The sequence below is a fragment of the Nematolebias whitei genome, chromosome 14, assembly GCF_014905685.2.
Source record: "Nematolebias whitei isolate Nwh7 chromosome 14, NemWhi1, whole genome shotgun sequence".
Taxonomy (NCBI): Eukaryota; Metazoa; Chordata; class Actinopteri; order Cyprinodontiformes; family Rivulidae; genus Nematolebias; species Nematolebias whitei.
Genome location: NC_056511.1, coordinates 4,002,776 through 4,018,475, shown reverse-complemented (window position 1 = coordinate 4,018,475; position 15,700 = coordinate 4,002,776). Strand labels below are relative to the sequence as shown.

Genomic DNA, 15,700 nt, shown 5'->3' with positions numbered 1-15,700 from the left:
GGGGGGGGGGGGGTGGGGGGGGGGGGGGTCCATCGCTGCAGAGGAACAGCAGCTCATCTGACTCCGACCTTCATCAGAGTCTGTTAATTTACAGAAACCTGCTGGTTCAGTAAATAAAAAGACATTCTGATAGAAAGGATTAAATAATCTCACAAAAAGGACTCAGGTTAGATTCACCTGAACCAAATCTGGTTCATGTGGAAACGAGCTTCACTGACCCGTTTTCATTCTGAATATAAATGTTGTTGTTTTTTTGCTTCCAGACTGCGTGAAGTGTCAAGTCTTTTTACTAAAACATCACTAAATTAGTTTTTTTTCTAGACGACGGTTCGTTTTCAGAGAAAATCCTTTGATCTTTCTCCTCTCCCCGCAGATATTTTACGTTTACCAGAGGAAGTTTCTCAGGACGCTCCTGAATAAATTCACCGAAACGTTATTCATCGAGTTTTAAAGACGACGTACGACAGTTGGAATGCATATCACCCATTCTGTGTTGAAAACTGACGGGATTTTTAGATGTTTCAGTCAAATCTTCAAAATAATGTGACGAACAATCAGTCGGCGTTCAGAGTATGAGTTGAGGATGATTCTCAGCTACTACCACACCAGTCTGAGTTGTAGCCACCTCGACGTTCTGAGCTTTATAAAAATACAACCAGTGCTTGGTCAGATATTTCGCGAATAGACAAACATACACAGACATTAATTAATTATAGGATCACCTTCCTTTCATGGCAGGAAGTGATAAAAAATACACAACTAGTGTCAACGTAACCCCCTCATTAAATATTGTAGAAAAAAGGACAAACGTTTGTGAGACATGGGCCAAAGTCTCTATTTATATGTGACAAAAACAAAACTTTAAAAAAAAACTTCATGTTGGAGTTTAAATATTAGATAAGAAAACTGCCGATGGATGAGTTCCGACCTGCAGATAAGAGGATCATGTCAGAAAGAGACGGCAACACATCTGACAGGAAACAACACCAACGAGTCGAAGTTCACCTCAGCCGGACTTTGGACGCTAATGAGTCAGAAAGTATCTGTAACGATGATAATCACGGTTTCCAGACACGTTTGGAAACCGAGAAAGTCTGACCATCAGCAAAAAACTGCTGAACTTTTGGGGAGGGGTCCCAGTGAAGTCAGAAAATACCATGTGAAGTCAAACTCCTCCAAGTAAAGTCAAACCCCTTTCCACTCCTATTGAAGTCAAACCCCTTGCTGTGATGTAAAACCCAACCATGTGAAGTAAACCTCTACCCTCGTGGTGAAGTCAAACCACCTCTTAACAAGCAAAACACCACCCTGAGGTAAAACTCCTTCCTATTAATTTAATCCTTACCCTTTTAGTGAAGATAAAACCAATGCAGTGAAGTCAAACCTTTAACAGTAACACTCCCTCACATGAAGACAAACTCTCTATGTGAAGTCAAATCCCTCCCAATGAAGTTAAACCCATTCCAGAGAAGTTAGAGTAGTAGGCTGCTTCTACAGAGAGCCATGAGACTCTTTCACTCACCAGTTCTAAGAGGAGGTTTAGGAGGAAAGTGATGCTGAATGGGACAGAAAGCAAAAGTGCTGGAGTTAAAAAAAGTTTTCATGTTTTTAACTTTTTAATAGCTGGTTATTAATGAATGCCATTTATTTTTGTGGTTTTAGTCATTTCAAGACCAATACAGTACCTTCCTACCACTACCACTTTCAAGTGAAGGTAAACACCTTCCATGACAATAAAACTCCTCATTGTGAGGTCAACATCATCCTATGTAAAGTCAAAGCCCTTTCTGTAAAGTTAAACCCATCCCCTCATGGTGAAGAAACAAACAAAAACTCTTAGTGAGGTTAAACCCATCCCAGTGAAGTTGTAAGCTACTTTTACAGGAGGTTAAGGAAGAATGTGATGCTGACAGGGACTGGAAACAGGACCACTGGATCTTTATTAATTTTATTTTGTGTTTTATGTTTTTTATTTATTGTCACTATTTGAAGTTAGAGTTGTATTTCTAGTACGTACCAACAAACCCCTCCACCTTCTCTGTGAAGGTAAACCCCTCTGTTTAAAGTAAAACCTCTGCTAAATAGAGTAAAACTTTCCCATTAAGAAACCCCCTAGTCAAACTCCTCTCTGTGAAGTCAAACCCCTCCCTGTGTAATAATAAGGATCTGCTGACTCCATCACACCCCCACCTTCCTCACTTGCATGTGACTCAGGTTCTGTTGTGGGTCCAGTGTGGGTGGGTTTCTTAGCAGATGACGTGCAGAGCAGCAGGATGAACCCCCACCCCCACCAGGTCCCCCCCACTGAGCACCCGGTCCAGAACTCCCTGGCTGGCAGTGAGCAGGTATTTACCTCTGCCACATCACATCAGCCGGCTCAGTTTCCTAGCAACCTCCTGTAATGAATTCTGGCAGAACTCAGGAGAGGTTTGGACCTGAAGGCTCACCTGCCAGCGTGTGGGCGCTGATCCGTTTGGCACCGAGCCTCACAGGAGGTTCTGGGTTCCTCAGAAACTTTACTCAGGTGAAGAAAATAAAACTTTTTAAAAAACATGTCAGAGGTTCTGCAGATGCTGTCATTTCCTCCGGGCCAGAATTTATCTCGTAAAGTAGACATCGCCCGCCTGAGAAAAGTGGGCAATAATGTAAACGTCTGATTGTGTTAGCAAAATATCTCATAGACCATTGGTTGGATTTTATTAAAACCTTTGGAACTACAGCTGATTAATATTTAGAGTCAAGTTGATCCAAGATGGCCGCCGCAGCTAACCGACCTTAGCTGATCTCATCGTTTAGTAAAACCTTTGGATCAAAGGACCTGCGAAGACACACAGGACCGGTTCTGAAGCCGAGGTCTTACTCTCCAGGAAGTCCAGCTGACAGGCGGGGGCGTCCAGGCTCAAGAAGTTGAACCCGCGGGTCGGCCGGCTCTGCCCCCTCTTCATCGCCGACTCCCCGGGGGTCAGACCCTGGAGCATGCTGCTCTTCCCGGCACCGTCAAGACCCAGAACCAGAACCTGACGCTTCTCACGCTCCTCCTCCTCCTGCGGGCAGAGACGTCGGTTTAAACATGATGAATTCTCCATCATGTGTTAGCAAAATATCTCAGGAACCTGTGGACAGATTTTAATGAAACGTTCAGCTCGTTCAGGGTGTTCGGCTCATTCAGGGTATTCGGCTCATTCGGGGTGTTCGGCTCATTCAGGGTGTTCGGCTCGTTGAAGGTGTTCAGCTACGACTTGTAGTTCTTGTAACTTTTACACTTTTTGAATTAATAAACTTTATTCACGTTTTATTTCACAGAAATGTGTTGAAGTTTCTTCAAGTCCTTAAAAAACTTCAGCAGTTAACTTTATAGGTTTTAGCTGTTTTGCTTGTTTTAACTTTTAGGTTTTGTTTTTCTAGTTTAGCTTCTATTCACTGTTTTATTATTTTTAATAATAAAACAGCTGTTGTCCTGATAATTTAAGCTGTTACTTTGATTTAGCTGTTTTTCTGATAATTACAGCTTTTGTCCTGATCTTAGCACCAACATAACTGGTTTGTTCCACGTTGGAGGAAGCTGTTTGGGGGAAGAATCAGTTTTGTGTTGTGTGTTTCCTTGACTGATGAAGCCTTCTGGATGGAAGGTGAAACGTTCTGCAAAAAAAGAAACTGTCCAGATGACCTGACTGAAAAATGTTGGATTGTATACCTGGATTATTGAGCATGGACTTTGTTGGTTTTGTCCTGATAGTTTTAGCAGAGGTTCTGATCATTTCAGCTGTGGTCTTGATAATTTCAGCTGTTCAGATAATTTTAGCTGTTGTTCTGTTCATTTCAGTTTTTGTCCTGATAGTTTTAGCAGTTGTTTGGATAACATCACCTGTTGACCTGACTATTTCAGCTGTTGTTCAGCTTTTAGCTGTGGTCCGGATAACTTTAGCTGTTTCATGCGGGTAAAGATACTGGATGGATGATAGTTTTAGCTGTTGTTCAGATAATTTCAGCTGTTGTCTTGATTATTTTAGCTGTTATATTGGCAGTTTTAGCTGTTGACAACATAATAATGTGTATTGCTTCTTCATCATCATCATCATCCCAGGTGAGCTCTCGCGCAGACACCCGGAGCCGTTTCCGGTCAAATAAAGTAAAATAGAGTGAAATGGAGTCGGGGGGGTCGCACCTCTGTGATGGAGCTGTACTCCGCCTGAGGAGACCAGACCCGCCGCGGGTACAAGAAGTTCAGGGCGATGAAGAGCGCGGAGCCCAGCGCGGCCACGGCGGCGGTCAGGACGACCGAGATGTTCCGGAGGAGAACCATGACTGGACCCACGGAGGGCCGGGACCAGAGCCGGGTCCGGGGAGCCTGAGCCGGGCTTCGCTGGGCAGCTTCCTCCTCTTCCTCCCTCAGGTCCTGAGCTCTGCTTGTTTTTGAAGAGCGCGTGAAGGAGGAGGAGGGAAAAAATGCTGCGTTCACGTCCGGCACGGAAACCGTGCATCTCACCCGAACCGGCAGAAACTAAATTAGAACTGAACGAGTTCATATTAAACAAAACCAAACTAAAATTAAGGTTGTGGAGATTTTTCAGAAATATTATGATAAATATTTATAAAACACTCATTTTCCCCAAGGAAATTGAATTTCTTATAGTGGTGGCGCAGAGGTTAGAAGATGGGCTTGTGATCGGAAAGTCGCAGGTTCAATTCCCGGTACCGTCAACATCAAAATGTGGGTGGAAAAGGTGAAACATCCACACCTGCCTCCACCCTGATTCACCTGACTCTGAGCCCCTGAGCAAGGCACTCAACCCCACCATCTGCTCCTAAACAGGTCTCTCTTGAAAATGAGTTCTCGTGGCTCAATGACACTACCTGGATAAATAAAGGTAAATGAAAGAAAATAAACGGGAGACAGAGTTTTTGCCTGTATCTGTTAGCAAAATATCTCATGAATCACAGGATGGAATTAATTGATACTCTCAGAAAGAAACCACTGGAATAACAGCAGCATCTGTTAAAGGTTAGAGTCAACCTGATTCAAGATGGCCGCCACAGCCAGGTGACCTCAGAAAACTCAAACATGGCTCCAACTCGGTGGCAGCTGCTGAGAGTTATACCCAACACTTACTCCAAGTGCTGCTTGTTGTGCCAGATTTGTTCCTAAAACTTTGACATTAACTCCTCTGCTTCTTGACCCCGTTTGTCTGTTAGCAAAATATCTCACAAGTCACTGGACAAATTTTATTGGAACTTTTTGGAACAAATCATTGGATGTACTACGTCTAACTACCTGTTGGGATTAATCCAATCCAAGATGGCTGCCACAACTAATTGATATGTTCCTCAGAAAGACTCTAATTCAACCAGTTCTACAGATTTGAGCTCAAAGTTGTCATTCCCAACACAGACTGCGTCAGAGCGATGTTTTTTAAAAGGTTTGACCAAAAATGGCTACAGCTGTCATTTCTCCACAAAAGACTAATTTTTCTCAGACTATGGCAATATGGCGGCAGGTAACATGCATTCCTTCAAGGTATGCTTTAATGTTTTAAAAATTAGAAAATTTTAATTTAAAAAATTGCTCAATATATCTATTGCGCTATTTTTCTAAAGACATTCTGAATTTCTTTTACATTATTCATTACAGTATAAGCTTTATTTTCTGTTATAAGCTTGTCTTTCATTATCATCCCAGCTATTGAAGCAAAACTTCTTGTATAATGAAACCTCTCCCACTGAAAGAAAATACTCCTGTGAAGCCAACCCCCTCCAAGTTAAGCCCACAGTAAAGCAAAAACCATTGCTGTGAAGTTAAACCACTTCTTGTAAAATTACTTACCTGGGAGGCAAAACCCCTTCCTATGAAGTCAAACCCTTTCTAGTTAAATAATCTATCTGTGAAGTCAAACCCATTTGAGTAAATGCTCCCAGTGAAGAAATCCCCCCTTGCATGATGTAAACCCCCCCCCCCCCCCCCCACACACACACACATGTAAGGTAAAACTGTTTCAGTATAAATTCATTCAACTTTTATTTATACAGGTTAGTCCCATTGAGCCCCAGGGACTCATTTACAAGAGACCTACCCCAAATGAAGCAAAACCTCTCCCTGTAAAATCAAAGCCCTCCCAGTGAAGTACCTACAGTAAAATAAAAACCCTAACTGTAAAAATTTCCCATTTGAGTAAACGCTAATCCCCCTTCCTATGAAGTCAATCCTCCTAGTAAAATACCCCCAAGGTGAAGTAAAACTCCTCCAAGTGAAGTGAAACCTGTTTCAGTATAAATGAAGTTAAAAACTCCCAGTGAGGTCAAATTCCTCCCTGGACGTTTTCAAATATTTGCAGTTAAAGCCACTTAACTCGAAGCCTTGCTTAAGCCTTAATGATCCAAGTAAAAGGAAATGTGACAAAACTCAAGGGATGAGCCACTGTTTCAGAATAAAATAGAAACACCTCAAAGAACCCATTTTAATTTAGATGTTTGGTCATGTCATGTTTCAAACACAAACTGTTTTCACTTGATTTGTATATTGATAAGAACAAAACACGTCTGTCAGACTTCAAACTGCTTTCTGTTATAGATTTAAAAAATACACACAAACATTTTTAAATGTTCCATTTTCTCCCAAAATGAAAAAAGCAGCGAACTCAAGAAATCTTTGCTCTTTATTTTCTGTTTTATGTCTCATTTTTTTGCTCGATCTCAGCTGTTTCTTTCTTTGTAACTTTCAATAACTAATACATTTATTTAAGAGAAAGATCAAAAGTTTTTGTCCTGGAGTGACACCAGACGGTTGTTAGAGAACTTGTCTTCTGGTTTTACTGGAGATAATTTGTTTCTTAACAGTTTAACAAGAGAAGCTTGAAACTGGTTTAAGTCCAGACAACATCCAACCAGACAACATCCATCAACTCTTCTGGTCATTGGTCTCAGGTGACAGAAAATTCGAATGTCCGACAGCCCCTGAAGGCATCACAGCCACCCAGATGTCAAACAAAAAAGCTGAAAGTTTTCAAATATTTGCTAAAGGGCTGTAAAAAAAAAAAGTGAAAGAATGTGTGCACGTGTGCAGATGAAAGTTGTTTCTCCATGAGACGAGTCTGAGGTCAGAGCTCCACCTAGAGTCCAGTTTTATGTTTTAATAAAATATTTTAACACGGTAGATCTGTGATCTGTTGGGAGGTTCAGTAATGAGATATTATATTTAAAGGTTTGGTCTGTTTCAGTTTGTTAAATCTATAAAAAAAACAAAAAAACAACCGAGATCCAAACTTGATAAGAGGAGTGACATGACACCGAAGAAGCTTCGAGGGAACAGATTTAGTCTTCTAACAAACAGTTTTCTCTTTTTAACTCACAATGACTCGTTTTAACGGCTCCCTGTCAAACTCAGAATTTAATTCAAAATCTTACTTCTAACCTACAAAGCTCTCAACAACCTAGCTCCATCTTATATTACAGATCTCTGTGGATGCATTCTCATCTACCTGCCAGCTGTGCTCCAGTGCCTGACCACCGAGATCCTGGAACTAGCAGGAAACACGGCTCATGACAGCAGAAGGACAAGATCGTCCCTCGGCACCTACAGTTGTCTGTCCGCAGCGACGAGGAGCTCGGCAGACTGCTGGGAGGAGTTCTGCCCATCATTCAGGCGGTCCTACAGCCCAGGGGAACCGAGAGGCCAGCCGAGTCTGGGTGGACGGATCGGACGGCATCTGCAACCAGTTTCTTAGGATCCACTGTGGGATGGACCTTTACAAGAGATACTTCCTACCTACAGCATCAGCATCTATAACATCTCTTAATGAAATGAGGATAACGAGTTACAACAACAAATAATTTCCCTCTGGGATTAATAAAGTATTTTTGAATTGAATTGATCGTTCCATATATTCTGAACAGAGCACTTCTCTCTCAGACTGCAGGTTTACTTGTGGTTCCTAGAGTTTCCAAAAGCAGAATGGGAGGAAGATCTTTCAGTTCTCAGGCTCCTCCCTTGTGGAACCAACTTCCAGTTTCTGTCCGTGAGGCGGACACATTGTCCAGTTTTAAGACAACTTCCTTTTTGATAAATCCTATAGTTAGGGCTGGCTTAGGTTTCCTGAGCTATCCCTTAGTTATGCTGCTGTAGGCTTAGACTATAGAGGACACATCTCCTCACTCTGCTGCTGTGTTCGCTTGTTCTATTCTTCATGCTTGTATTTGTAAATGTTCATACGATCAACATGTTTCTCCACACCTGCAACACATGTGATGAAAACCATAACCAGATGATTTCCTCAGGGTGCTTATAGTCTCGTTTCAGGTGACTGACCTGTTGGAGTCTGTTGTGCTGCTGTCATCTCTTTATTATTGTTCTGAGTGTCCAGAACAAACGGCCACACCTCAGATGACACACGACTACACAGTCAGACATGGATCTACGACCTGGTGCCGTGTGAACTTATGTTGGAACATGGTGTTCATGATGGACAAACCGTGACCGGCAGAAGTCCAACAACAAGCGCCCCTCGGGTTCAGATCAGATCCTCACATCACGGCCCTCCAGCTCGTGGGCACTGAAGTCCCCAGTTTGAGTTTTTGAAAGCTTCACAGCTGGATGAGTTATTTCTCTAGCCTCATTTTTGACTGTAATACATAAACATTTAAAAACTTTAACGTGATTTAATATGAATAACATTTATTGTAATGTTTTCTAGCTGGGGTTGTCTTGTTTTTTTGAGACAGTCTTATTTGTGTAGTTATTTAGAAATAAATGTTGGTATTCTTTGTTTTAGATCTTTATTGATTTTTTTTTTCACTTTATTTTGTGTTTTTGTAAATTTCTAGCACAGACACATTATTAAAGTATTTTTTAAAATATAACTCTTACCCCCTGAACTTTATTAAAATGTGTCACTAAACAACCCAACGCCAATAAAGAATTAAATTTTCAGAAAATGTTAATGGATTTAAATAAAAAGTCGATTCTTAAAAGGAAACAATGATTGATAAATAATGCAAAGAAACAATCATTCTAACAATGTTAATGCAATGAAAACCATTTTTTTAATTTAAAAAGAAACAGAATAATTATATAAAATCTTTTAGCTTCAATAAAACCCCCAACAACATTTAAAAACATGTTTTTTATCACAGTTTAATTTAAATGTTTTCCAGAGGGATTTAGACCGGAAGTTGTTTTTGCTGGCCGACTTCGTGCTCTGCTGTTTTATTTTGAAACCGGAAGTGACGGTTAGCTGAAGCTTGATGGCGGCGGATCGAAGCGGGTCAGCACGAAAGAAAAGACCGTAACCGCCGCAGCTCTCCTCTCCTCCGCGCGCCTTCAAACCGGGACTTTAACAGGATAAACCGGGAGTTTCCCGGGAGTTCACCGGCTGTGGGTCCGCTCGGTACTTTTATTCGACCGGAACAGGCGGTTCGGAGCGTTCGGCTCCCCGCGCGGACTGTTGGCTAACGTCGGTTCCTGCTGAACGTCATGGTGGCCTGGTCGCTCCGGGAGAGGGGACCCGCTCCGTCCGTTTAGCGGGATCTCTGGTCCGTTCGGGCCCGCTCCACCGATGTTCCGGACCCGTTAGCGCCGCCCGGGTGGAACTGCCATTTTGTTTCGAAGCGGAGCGGAGGATTCCTGCGGGGACTTGGAGGAAAAGTTGTTCCCGGGCCGCCTGGAAGTTCCCGTTCAGGACTCGGAAAAGTTTACAAACGTCCCGGAAACAAACGGAAGGGACGCGGGGTTTATTTCGTTCCGTTTGGGCTTTGCTGCTTCGTTTATTTTTGTTTTTTACTTCGGATGCTGAGGAATTTGTGCGCAAGTGCAGCCTCCTCCGGAGCTCCATCCTCCGCTCGCTCGGCGCGTCCTCCTTTAACCGCGGACCCGAGTTCTTGTGATTCTGGGTCGGTGCCATGGCCTAACCCGAGCCGCTGCGGGCCGGGTCCGTTCGGGGCAAAGGTTCTGGTTCTGGTGGAGACGATGAGGGCAGAGAGCCCCGGCTTCCCTCCGTTATGAGCTCACGCCGAGCGGATTTATGGAGACATGCCGAGGAAGGAGCTGCCACTACCGGACGGTTGGGAGGAGGCCCGAGACTTCGACGGCAAAGTTTACTACATCGACCACAAGAGCCAGTCCACCAGCTGGATCGACCCCCGAGACAGGTGAGGGGCAGGTGGAGCTGACCTTTGACCCCTGGCAGGTGTCAGAGGCGCTTCTTTTCATTTAATGTGCTGTCTTTATGGATTTCTCTGTTAGCAAAATATCTCATGAACCAGTGGATGTATGCTCATGACGCTATCAAAGCAGTCTTGACCCAATTCAAGATGGCCGCCCTGGCTAAACAACCTCAGGGAACACAAACATGGCTGCATCTCGGTCAGTTTTACAGATGCAGAGCTAAAAGTGTGGTAGTAGCCGAGAGTCGTACCTAACTTATACTCTGAGGACTAACTGTAACTTGAGTCAGCTGTCTGTTAGCAAAATATCTTGTGTGTCAGTGGACAGATGTGAACAAAACTATGAAAATAGTCATTTCTTCTGACAGCTTTTGGAGCAAACCCAAGTCAAGATGGCCGACGCAGCTAAACAACCTCAGCAAACGCTAACAGCTTAGTTTGTTTTACAAATACTGAGGTAAAGTTTGCTGTGGTAGTAGCTGAGGGTCATCTTCAACTCACAGGCTGAGCGCTAACTGAGTATGTAATGTCTGTTTTATTCAATTCAAAAATACTTTATTAATCCCAAAGGGAAATTATTTGTTGTAACTCGTGATCCTCGTTTCATTAAGAGATGTTATAGATGCTGAGGCTGTAGACAGGAAGGATCTCTTGTAAAGGTCCATCCCACAGTGGATCCTGAGAAACTGGCTGCAGATGCCGTCCGATCCATCCACCCAGACTCAGCTGGCCTCTTGGTTCCCCGGCTGCAGGACCGCCCGAATGCTGGAGTGAACTCCTCCCAGAGCGATGGCCACTCCTCCCAGAGCGATGGCCACTCCTCCCAGCAGCCTGCCGAGCTCCTCGTCGCCGCGGACAGCCGGCCACAGGTGCCGGGGGATCCTTCTGCTGTCATGAGCCACGTTTCTTGCCAGTTCCAGGGTCTCCTTAGGAGATCTTAGGATCTCAGTGGTCAGGCACTCGAGCACAGCTGGCAGGTAGACAGGAATGCATCCACGGAGCCTCCTTTTCAACTCATTTGAGATTTGGGGCTGTAGCTGAGATCTTATTTGAGATTTGGGGATCTTAATCTGCTGCTCCCGGTTGTAAAAAACCCCCCAAAAAAACACCTTGTTGTTATGGTTACGCATCATAACAAACGTCCAAAAGTAAAAAAGTTTCAGTAAAAATCCTTCCAGCTGCTCAGCATCTGATACCAGAGGAAGTAAATGTCTGGAAAAAAGTGATTTACATCCAGAAAAACAGGAATTAAAGTTTCCAAAAGCAAAATCTCAGAGTGAAAGTAACAGAGCTGCTCCAACATGCAGCCCCCCCGAGCGCAGCGGTTCTAGAACTTATGTCAACTGCATCTGTTAGCAAAATATCTTGTGTTCCAGTGGACTGATATTAACAAAACTATAAATCTTTTCATCTGACAACTCTTGGAGCAAATTCAATTCAAGATGGCCGCCACAGCTAAACCTTTGTGAATACTAAAATGGCTACAACTTGTTTGATTTCACAGACACTGAAGTAAGATTTGGTGTGGTAGTAGCCGAGAGTCATACTTAACATATACGCTGAGGGCTAACTCATCCTGTGACGCGTTAGCAAAATATCTCATGTCCTACTGGACTACTATCTCGTTAGTTGTGGCCCTACGGGTTCTGAACTGTTGAATTTAGCACAGATCAAGATGGCCGACATAGCCAAGTCAGCTTAGGGAACACAGAAATGGAATTTGGTGTGGTAGTAGCTGAGCATCGTCTTCAGCTTATACGCCGAGAGCTAACCGATTGCGCAGTGTCTGCTTTTAGATCAATCGTTTTCTGTTAGCAAAATATCTCCTGAACCACCATATGGATTTTAATACATTTCCCATGTCTGCAGCTGATTTATGGTTGGTCCATTCCAAGATGGCCGCCACAGCCAAGTCACCCTGGAACACTCAGTAAATCTTACCAATACTAAGCTAAAACGTGGCGTGGTAGTAGCTGAAAGTCATCCCCACCATGGAACTTGAGCACTAGCTGATCGTGCAGTATCTGTTTTAAAGTCCGTTTCTTGCTTCACGTGTAAATGAGTTCTGTGACTTCTCTGTCTAAATAACGGTTGAATGAATGTTAGCAAAATATCATGTGCTCCCACAAAGTTCCCGCACATTCATCGTCGGCTGTAAGTCTACGGTTGGTTAAGTTTCGTCGTTGGTTCGGTTCAGTCGGACTCCTCCAGAGAAAACCCGTGACGCCCGTCGGAGCCTCGTCAGTCAACACAAACAAACTACAAAGATTTGACTGTAGTTTATTGTTGTCGTTGTTTACTGTTGTTGTTGTCTGTTCTGTGTGGAACAGGTCTCTCTTGTAAATGAGTTCTCGTGGCTCAATGAGACGAACCTGTAGAAATAAAAGATGAACTTCCAACTCCAGCGACTAAAATCTGTTCTGACTGAGTGAATCCACGGACTCGGTCGTAAGCGATTAAAGGACCTGGGTCAAAGTCCGAGAGCTTTTAGCTAACGGTTAAAAGCACAAGCTCCGCCCCCGCCGTGTTCTGTTGCAGCAGAACCGTTTGGTGTTCGGCTCCTGAAGGCACCACGGTCCATAAAAGAAACGAGACAGCCGGAGGTCTGACTGTCTCCAGGATGTGGAAGCCCAAGAAAAGAACCGGAGCCGGACTCCAGCGCCCCCTGAGGTCGTCCCAGATTTTACCTGGCACATCCAACCTTCTTGACCCGCCCTTCCTGTCTGGGCGGTGGGGAGCTGGTGTCTGTCCAGGTGTCGCTGTGTGAGACGTGGGACACCTGGACATGTTGCCAGTCCACCACAGGGACACAAAGTGTTTTGTCTCGTTTCGACGCAGGTTCTTCGCGTCTCTAGTTCTGAGCACCACCTCAATGTGGACGGGTTCTTCTGAGCGCGGCCTCTCGTACCTTCAGCGACGTTATTTTCTGTCCAGCACAAACAACAACGAGCAAAAGAGAAGTAACGTCTCAAAACACGCTTCGGCCACGGGTTCTAAAAATGTCAAGGCCCCCTCGCCACCGCCGGTCGGAGCTGCAAATTAAATCCATTTGTTCTGACTCCGTTTAAATCCTGTTGTCGTCCAACAAGTCAGAAACATCTGCTGCTCCTCAGCCAAACACGTGGCTGGTTTTTATACTACATGTTTTTTTTCAGTGTAAACAAGAATAAATGCTGCGGCTCTGAAGTTTTAAAAACGGTGTGTTTGAGCGACGTCCTGCAGTCTGCTGTCCTCACATCTTCAGCTCAACCTGGCTCGCTTGAACCCCGGCCCAGTAGGTCCTAAGAACCGAGCTGGAAGTGGGCGGAGTCACCAACTGGAAAGGCTGAACCTGCAGGACCGAGTTGAGCCCGTAGAGAAGGTCCGTAGAGTTACCGTGTAAATGAATAAACACGTTCACGGAGGGAACCGGTGAACTGCACCCAGAAAGGCCCCGGGGCGAACCTGCGACCTTCTCACTGAGCGGCAGCAGCTCTAACCGCTGCTCCACACCGTTGCAGTTTCAACAGAAGATCAAACGATAAGAGTTCAGACTCTGACCCGTTTGTTTGAAACCGTCCATCCAGACTGGAGGTTTACGTCTTCAGAAACGATCCTTTTATTTCCTGTCAAAGTGACCGTTTTTCTCATCTGTAGCTTCAGGAAATCCCTTCATATAATGTTCATATAAAGCTCAGGAATTCCTCTTTTAAACATTTGGCTGGTTTTCTCAATGACATCGTTGCAGATCAACAGTTTTCAAACCGGCGCTCTTGTAAACAAAACTAACTCGTTTCCCGGCGATAATCGGAATATTTGAACAAACTCATTTTGAGGCTTCGGAGACCGAAAATACGAAAATAAAAACTCTGCGTCGGAAAGTTCCTCATTTCGAAAAAACATCTGGATGCATTTCTGGGTTTCCAAAGTCGAAAACGAACCTGCTGATGGTTGAAACGGTAAACAAAGTGGTCGTCATGACGACTGGTTTAAAGTAAAAAAACATCCAACGCTCATTAGAGCGACTTCAGGAGTTTTGTAGATTTTTATCTTTTATCAGGAAACGAGTCGAACGTGTCGTCACGGTTCTCCCTGTAAGAGCGGCTGAGTTGAGCAACAGGAAATATTTCAGCAACCTGAGTTGCTGCTTCTTCATTCCAAAGACCTGCAGTCCTGCGTTAGGACTGAACCGGGTCAGAACTCTCCGACAGAACCTGGTGCTTCAGTGAAGCTTTGCTGCTGGTCCTCCACAAACTGGACCACATTCCTGTGGGTTTTAATGAGCCGTCACTGGACAAAGGCCGGCTGAGGCCCGGTCACACGTTAAAACCAGCCTCAGAGCTGCGGGACGGTTCTGTTCTCGTCCCAGTTAACGGTCCGCCGGGCCTCGCGCTGCACTTTGACCTCCTTCACCTGGCAGGCGGTGGAAGGGCTCCGGGATGAGTCGGGTCCGGTCCGCACACGGCTCGTCCCGTTCCAACGTTCGTGTTTCACTTCACGATTTTTTTCACGAACGTTCAGGTTCGAGACGAAAACTGAACCCAGAGAGAAAAACCAGCAGCACCAGTACCGGATGAAGAGTCCAAAACCAGTGACACCGAGCCGACAACTTGGCAAAGAACCCGTTTAAAATCATGTCCTTGTACCTGCAGCCTGTTGGAGACACGAGCTGACGAGTTCTTTAAGAAACAACAAACATAAACACAAAAGAATAAATAAATAAGAGGCGACGAGACAAACGACCGAACTCAAGTTAAAATCCTTGTTTTGTTTCAGACCCAGTTTTAAACAAACAAACAAACAAACAAACAAGAGTTGATCGAATCATCTTAAATAGACAAAAGTCATAAAAAGAAAAAAAAAACATTTACCGGAAATAATAATCTGTCCACGGGTGTTCTGGTCCACTGGTCCATCTGTCCACTGGTGTTCTGGTCCACCTGTCCACTGGTGTTCTGGTCCACTGGTCCATCTGTCCACTAGTGTTCTGGTCCACTGGTCCATCTGTCCACTAGTGTTCTGGTCCACTGGTCCACCTGTCCACTGGTGTTCTGGTCCACCTGTCCACAGGTGTTCTGGTCCACCTGTCCACTGGTGTTCTGGTCCACTGGTCTATCTGTCCACTGGTGTTCTGGTCCATCTGTCCACTGGTGTTCTGGTCCATCTGCCACTGGTGTTCTGGTCCACCTGTCCACAGGTGTTCTGGTCCACCTGTTCTCTGGTGTTCTGGTCCACTGGTGTATCTGTCCACTGGTGTTCTGGTCCACAGGTCCACCTGTCCACTGGTGTTCTGGTCCACCTGTCCACTGGTGTTCTGGTCCACTGGTGTATCTGTCCACTGGTGTTCTGGTCCACTGGTCCATCTGTCCACTGGTGTTCTGGTCCATCTGTCCACTGGTGTTCTGGTCCACCTGTCCACTGGTGTTCTGGTCCACCTGTTCACAGGTGTTCTGGTCCACCTGTCCACTGGTGTTCTGGTCCACTTGTCCACAGGTGTTCTGGTCTATCTGTCCACTGGTGTTCTGGTCCACCTGTCCACAGGTGTTCTGGTCTATCTGTCCACTGGTGT

The 15,700-nt window shown here is 44.7% G+C and overlaps 2 protein-coding genes across 2 annotated transcripts in view; one reads left to right on the top strand and one right to left on the bottom strand.

Annotated features, from left to right (window-relative positions):
* Nucleotides 1-4,409, bottom strand: part of arl10 (ADP-ribosylation factor-like 10) — a 10,761-nt gene extending 6,352 nt beyond the window's left edge. The window contains exons 1-2 of the mRNA XM_037687789.1: nucleotides 4,166-4,409; nucleotides 2,861-3,044 (exon numbers count right to left, since the gene is read on the bottom strand). Coding sequence (XP_037543717.1) covers nucleotides 2,861-3,044; nucleotides 4,166-4,303 — 322 coding nt within the window. The 5' untranslated portion in view covers nucleotides 4,304-4,409. The remainder of the gene's footprint in view (nucleotides 1-2,860; nucleotides 3,045-4,165) is intronic.
* A 5,609-nt stretch (nucleotides 4,410-10,018) lies between these two features.
* The window catches only part of wwc1 (WW and C2 domain containing 1), a 47,215-nt gene continuing 41,533 nt past the window's right edge, over nucleotides 10,019-15,700 (top strand). The window contains exon 1 of the mRNA XM_037688204.1: nucleotides 10,019-10,137. Within this exon, the coding sequence (XP_037544132.1) occupies nucleotides 10,019-10,137 (119 nt within the window). The remainder of the gene's footprint in view (nucleotides 10,138-15,700) is intronic.